The sequence below is a fragment of the Aphanomyces astaci genome (assembly GCF_000520075.1).
Source record: "Aphanomyces astaci strain APO3 unplaced genomic scaffold supercont1.63, whole genome shotgun sequence".
In the NCBI taxonomy this organism is placed as follows: Eukaryota; Oomycota; class Saprolegniomycetes; order Saprolegniales; family Verrucalvaceae; genus Aphanomyces; species Aphanomyces astaci.
Window position 1 is genome coordinate 383,959 of NW_009798326.1, and position 6,808 is coordinate 390,766.

At 48.0% G+C, this 6,808-nt stretch overlaps 3 protein-coding genes and 1 pseudogene across 4 annotated transcripts; 2 read left to right on the forward strand and 2 right to left on the reverse strand.

Moving 5' to 3' along the window:
• Positions 1-40: 40 nt before the first annotated feature.
• H257_14881 (hypothetical protein) lies at positions 41-1,180 on the reverse strand (the record flags this gene model as incomplete). The annotated part of the gene is made up of 1 exon (XM_009842790.1): positions 41-1,180. One exon carries the CDS (start codon positions 1,178-1,180, stop codon positions 41-43), a length of 1,140 nt encoding a protein of 379 aa, XP_009841092.1.
• Positions 1,181-1,810: 630 nt separating this feature from the next.
• Positions 1,811-3,193, forward strand: H257_14882 (hypothetical protein; the record flags this gene model as incomplete). The annotated part of the gene is made up of 5 exons (XM_009842791.1): positions 1,811-1,902; positions 1,961-2,183; positions 2,559-2,838; positions 2,921-3,024; positions 3,155-3,193. The coding sequence occupies 5 exons, from the start codon at positions 1,811-1,813 to the stop codon at positions 3,191-3,193; spliced, it is 738 nt and encodes a 245-aa protein (XP_009841093.1).
• A 31-nt stretch (positions 3,194-3,224) lies between these two features.
• H257_14883 lies at positions 3,225-3,297 on the forward strand (annotated as a pseudogene). The gene has a single exon. The product of its transcript is annotated as a tRNA-OTHER (tRNA).
• A 2,646-nt stretch (positions 3,298-5,943) lies between these two features.
• On the reverse strand, positions 5,944-6,463 carry H257_14884 (hypothetical protein; the record flags this gene model as incomplete). Its single annotated transcript, XM_009842792.1, has 2 exons — positions 5,944-6,233; positions 6,277-6,463. 2 exons carry the CDS (start codon positions 6,461-6,463, stop codon positions 5,944-5,946), a joined length of 477 nt encoding a protein of 158 aa, XP_009841094.1.
• Positions 6,464-6,808: the final 345 nt, after the last annotated feature.

The following is a 6,808-nucleotide window of genomic DNA, read 5'->3' on the forward strand; positions in this document are numbered from 1 at the left end:
AAAAAGTAATCATGACTTTGGACATTTCAAATTGTTATTTTTAAACAATGTCACTGAATTCTGATGTCAAGTATTCCTTGAGTGTCGGTGGGTCCATGCCAAAGTAGGATGAAATTTGGTTTCCCCCGTGGTAGCAGCAATTACAATTGGTCATGAACATAGCCACGAGAACCACCGCCCCAACATTGGATAGCATAATCTTTTGCTGCATTTTGTAGGTTGTAAATCCCCACAAATTTTTCATTCGGCCGAAGTTCCATTCGACTCCTTGGCGGACTCGGCTCATGGCGGTGTTGAAGCGTTGTCTTTGCTCGTCTAAATTGTTGCCCTTGTAGCTAGACACGATCCATTTCGAAATGGGATAGGCAGGGTCCCCGTAAATATAGTAGCCATTGAAAATGTTCGAATTGGCCTCAAAGTACTCTTGCAGCTGACTTATGCGGAGCACCGTGACATCATGCCGACTGCCTTCCAAGGGGCCAAAAAAGTGAATACACAGACCATCCGGGGTCGTCAACCCTTGGAAGTTGAGGCAGTGCATTCGTTTGTGGCCTGAGTACGTCCGTTTTTGCAAGTTCAATCCCACTGCTCCATTGGCGGATGCGCTGATGCGACACGTTTCAATCTTGGTCCCATCGGGAAAAGCCCAGACATTTGAAAGTGGTGACCCTTTTGCCTGAATGACTCTGGCATACTGCGCAATTCGGGCACGAACAATACGCTTGTTGCAGTAGATGTGATCACGCCATGTCGTGTAGACAAACTGGATCATGTGGTTGAATATGCGGCAAAGTTGCTCACGGGACCGACCAAATGTTGAAAGCATGTCGTAAAAAGTGATGGGGTAGCGAAGGCGTTTGAGGAGAATTGCCATAGCCTCCACACCAGTAACTCGATCCCGTGATGATGTGATCACAACGTTTGGTACGCCAAGCAGAGACGTGAGCTCAAGAACCCCTGAGACGTCGAAACGAAACGAGAGTACGGCGTCAGCATCACGCATGTCCCGGCCTTTGATTCCTGTCGTCAGTTCTTCAAAACTGACGACAGGAATCAAAGGCCGCTCCACAGGTAGACCAAGGCCAAACTCCAGAAGCATTGTAGTTGTAGCTAGATTGAGCTTCTTCCGCTTCGCCCACTTGTACACCCGAAGCGCTAGATCGGATTCGGCCGTACTCATTGCAGACACAAAGCAAATGTGTGAAGTTGTGATTGCATCAAGTTACAATCTAAATGCGTACACTTCACTGGCAGCCATTTTGCGAAATGAACAAAACGGCCTTGCCATTGCCGTTGCCGGATCGGATTCTGGTTCTATGGCACTGGCAATGGCTGGTTTGCGAAATCTCACTATTATATTCAGAAGGTAAATTGCAAACATGGTGCCGCCAACCTGAAATCGAAATACGCTATTGTGTTTGGATCATTAGAAAAAGCAAACCAAGAGCTCTCTGTTGATGTGATGATCCAGAGGAAATCTCAAGAGGTGAAGCCATTGCCCGCGTCCAAAAGTTGCATACAAATTTCCATAAAAAAACATACACTTCCTAACACAAACATTCGCAAATCACAAAAACGGCGCAACTTCGCCGACAAAGAGCGCGAGGCCATCCTTCGCGAGGTCTTGATTCACAGCAACGGCAGCTACATTGCCCGACAACGGAGAGGATTCAGTCAGGTGCTGGCGGACAAGTACAATTATCACATGTCTACGATTCGCCGGGTCCTTGCGGTCGCCAAGTGGCAGAGTGTCGGTCATGGCAACATGAAAGTCAATATTACCAGCAAAAAGAAAGGTAAAGTGGGAAGAATGAAGGCATTCACGTCAGAGCAAGTGAAAGCGTTGCCCTTGCAAGTACCGCTTTTTACGCACTACGCTTCGATCCATTTCGGAACGAACAGGTGATACATAGTACTCCGAGGTGGCAAGCATAGTTACTCATGATTAATTAGGAATAAGTTTGGGGGCGCTGCATCGATACCTCAAATTGGGCTTGTTTCGGTCCCATTCCCACGCGATAAAACCGTTGCTTACCGACGCTAACAAGTACGGCCGGATGAAGTTTGCAGGTGAGTTTGTTGGCTCCGCGTTGGAGCTTAACTACATGCTGCAGTACGTGCACTTGGACGAGAAATGGTTTTACACTACGGAGGAAATCCGAAAGTACTACCTAGTGCCTGGTGTAACAGAGCCAAAACGAGCATACAAAAGCAAACAGTATACTACTAACGTCATGTTTCTTTGTGATGTGGCGCGTCCACGCTACGACCATGCCGCCGACAAGTGGTGGGACGGAAAGATTAGCATTTGGTCTTTTGTTGTTTCGGTTGAAGCACAGCGTGACAGTGCCAACCGTGCAGCAGGCACCCTCGTGACCAAGTCAATGACGAAGGACGTGTATCGTACCTTTTTTCTGGACTTGCTGTGCTGCCTACAATTGTGGCCAAGTGGCCTCGCGACGACAGCATCATCAAGCTGCAGCACGATAACGCCCGGGCTCAAAGCAGCATTGGCCAACTTCGAGGCCATTGGATGGTCCATGTCACTTGCCCCTTAGCCGCCGAACTCGCCAGACACGAATGTCTTGGACCTTGGCTTCTTCGCTGCCGTCCAATCCCTACAAACCGCAAGTCAGCAACGTACGATTGACGAGCTTGTGGGTCATATGGCCAATTCGTTCGAAGAGTACCCTCTAGAGCGCTTAAACCACACGATCGTGAAGTTGCAGGGCTGCCTGGCCGAGACAATGAAGCTGTTCGGAGACAATGCCTACAAGGTGCCCCACGTGTCGAAAGGGAAACAAGAGCGCAAGGGGTTGTTACCTCAAAACGTGTCGAGTCCGAGCGACTCGTTGGAAGCGGCCAGGGCCACGTTGGATGGCATGATGTCCGCCCGAACTGGACCGTGTCCCTGCTGTAGTGTTGGCGGAGGCCCGATGCGTCGACGAGCTCGCCCAGGCGCTCGAGGCCATGACCATCCACAATTTGTGGATGGTCCTTGTGCTCGTTAGGAGGGTTCCTGAGGTATGTAAACCCCTCCTGAATCATTGGATTGGTCCTGGGACACGCAAAACGCAAGCTTTGATTGGACAAGTGTATCGTTAAATACATTCTGGAGTATTTGATCTTAGAGTTCTTTGTATTTTTATTGCAGGAGGCGTACATCATCTTTCTGATTCGAGGGGGGGAATAGCTCACTGTCAATGGAGGTTTATTAGAATTTGGGGGGAATAGCTCAGGTGGTAGAGCATCGGTTTCTTAACTCAAAGGTCGTGGGTTCGATCCCCGGATTCCCAGGATTATTTCCGCAAGGATTTATCCGTCCCTCCCCTGGGGAATCCGGATAACAAGGGCTGCGTACGAAGACGAGGACCGAACTTCGAAGACGATCGGTCGAAGCACGAGGTATGAAGCGTTGAGCGAAGTAAAAACCGAAGATTACACACCGCCCCTGGTCGAGCAGGCGCGTTACAAATGGCGAAGCGGTGCCATAACATGTGGTTCTAGTGTCGGCCCTCGCGAGGAATGTCTTAAAAATGATAATCCAAACTCAATTAATCATCTTTCTGATTCGCGCACTTATTTTGAAACGGAGGGAGTAGTATGGAATAAGATATGTGGGTTTGCAATAACGTTACTACTCGGAGTACACTATTACCCGATCAAGTTGGACTTTTTTTCCAATCAATGTGGTGATAAAAAATATAAAACAGTTCGAAACAAATTCGAGTGGTGCTTAAAACGTGCAAAGTTCGGATCAGTGTGGTTTTTGTTCCAATCAAAATGGAAACTATACTACACGTGAGTATACTATAGTGAATAGCAGTGAACATTTCGGGCAATTCCACCCTCCTCCACCCAACTCACCAATTCTCGAGTGAACATGCGATTGTGTAGATATGAAATAAACTATGGCACCAGATTTACACATTGATTGATCCGAACTTTTGTGCATTCCAACCTCGTCAAATTTTATATTTTACTTCCTCTGCTCCACATTACTTGTTCGATATGAAACTCACACTTTTTCCACATTTATGATCACATATGTTTGTAATTGGCTAATTCAACACATTATCGAATGTGATTGGTTATAAATCATCAAAAACAAGGAATATGTGACAAGCAGGCTGAGGAGAGGAGAGTAGAGGAGAGATGAGCATTTTCGTGACAAATTATCAGATATTCTACTTGATGTTTGTATGTGTTGTGATTTTATTCATTTTGGAATTATTCGAAGCCAATTTTGAATGCCAAAGTTATGGATTCGATCAAGGGCACTCATCTGATCGCAAAATATAATAAATTGCCTTTTGAACCATATACAACTCGACACAATTCGACAAAACTAGAAAAATAGGGGACCAGGAGAAGTCATATCGAACAAGTAATGTGGAGCAGAGGAAGTATATCCGAATCACATTGATTGGAAAAACACTCCAACTTGATCGGGTAATACTTCGAAGTACCGGTAGTGTACAGTAGTAGCAACTACTCTACCTGCTGACTTTTTCATGAATAGATTGTCGTTGATTGGTTTATTCCTATCGAATTCGTTGAGTTTGGCCAATTTTTGAAAAAACTTTGTTCGAATATACAGGTATAGAGACTTCTTTATATTTTCTTTGAGAGTACTAGTACAGTACAGTACTACACTACTGTATTAATAGTACTATACTGAGGTGCGAATGAGATATCAGGTGGTATGAACTACAGTTTACAGTTAAGCAAGCATGCGTCCATAATTACTCTGATGCACAAGCTTGCTTTGAACAAACACACAATACGGTGATTTTAACACCCTTGGACCGTGCCTGGACCTGCAACACGATAAAGTGGACAGGTTTAACTCATGCAACTCCAGGCTTTTGAGACAGCATATTTCTCGAGAATATCCGAGACATGCTTGGCCATTCCGATGTACCTTGGCACTTGTGAATTGCTACCGTGTGATTCGCTACACTATTCTCTACAACGACGTGATTTACCCTGCGACGTGCAAGGAATCGATCCAACCTCCAGAGGAACTGGAGTCGCAACAATCTATTCACTTCCAATCTCGCTTCTGTCATGACAAGCCACGACAACAAGACATCGACTTGGAGGAACGCGTGTCGTACATCCACTCGAACACGGCCAAAGACGTTGACGGGTACACCGAAGCGAAATCTCCCAAGGATCTGGAAGAGGGGGGCGTTGACCGAAGGTGGGGTGCTGGACTTGTGGTCCCTCGAAGCGTTTGTCTTGTATATCCAGTACGGCGCCATCGGGATCATGTACGGCATACTGCCGGCGCTCAACTACCCCATCTTCAACATCTAACTCAACTTGGAGGGGTACCAAACGTCAGCGTACAGGGTGTTGACTGTGATCGGGTGGTCGTTCAAGGTCATCTTTGGCCTGTTGTCGGATTGCGTCCCCATCTATGGCTACCGTCTCAAGTCATGGATGTTGATCGGGTGGACCATCACGATGATCTGTCTGAGTGTGATGGCGTTTTCTCCGTTCGGTGAGCCGTTTTGCAACCGCGAAAAGACCAAGTACTGCAGCACGTCGTTGGAAAAGGTGCCCAAGTCCGAGCTGCAGTACTTCAACTTGGCCGCCCCCGACAACGGCACGCTGTTCATCCTTCTGTCCATGTTTATCGCGTTTGGATACGTCTTGGCTGTGAGTGCGTCAGACGCGATGGTGGTCGAGTACGCCCAGCGAGAACCCGAGGCCATCCGCGGCCGCATCCAGACCGCCATCTACACCGTGCGCACCCTTACTGGCATCCTAGCGTACTTGGTGACTGCGTTCGCGCTGAATGCCTGGGCAACGTGTTCAACGGCGTCCGCATCCCTGCGGTCTTGCCCATCTCGACGTACTGGGCGTGGGTCAAACCTCTCAACGATTCACTCTGTGGCGTCATAGGCAATATGCTGTTTGCTGATATTTTGGTGGTTATGGGGAATAGGAGCTGAATTCGAACCCCGAAGGCCATGGTTCTCGTTGGGTGTACTTGACCACCATCGCGTCCGACGCAGACGCAGCCAAGACGTATCCAAACGCGATAAATATGGACAGAAGGATGATCAGCGTGCCATTGTCGGGGGCGGCCAAGTTGAAGTACTGCAGCTCGACTTGGACACCATTTCCAATGGCGTACCGCATAAAGCTTGGTTTTTCCGCGGCTGCAAACATAAGTGACGAATATCGGTGATGTCTGTCGTTCGTGAGGTCGTTCTGGACACCTTGAAGAACGGGTCGACGTTCGTGTAGACAACACCGGCAAACAGTCGCCCGTCGTGATCAGGTCATCATCATCGTCGGCAGAACCCGCCCGTCCGTGTATGAAACGAGCACCCTGGCCACTGACAGTAGCGACCGACGCCGTGGCACACGCGCTTTTGATACGAATGGGAATGGGCTTGCTTGTCGCATCCGTCGACGGTACAAAAGCGTTTGGGCACTTTGCCGCCATGCTTGAGATAAAACGGTGATGCGCCGTGCAGTTCGCGGTGATGTCCACCGTCAATTCCACTACAGCTCCCACTACGCCATCATGACCAGAATCCCATGTAACGACTCGCTGTCTAGCTTCTTGGACAATTTGACACATCCAGTTGTCCAAGATTCTAGAGAGGTTGAGGGCCGTACATAGCCAAGTGATCATACTTAGTATTGGTAATTCTATTTCATAATGGACTGGGGCTGCCAATCGAATGAACGAAGTAAAATTGACGCAGTAATCGACGGATTGAAGTAGCCAATGAAATGTTCCCTTTCGACGAATCAAATTGCAGGTTGGTGTATTCGGTGCATTTCC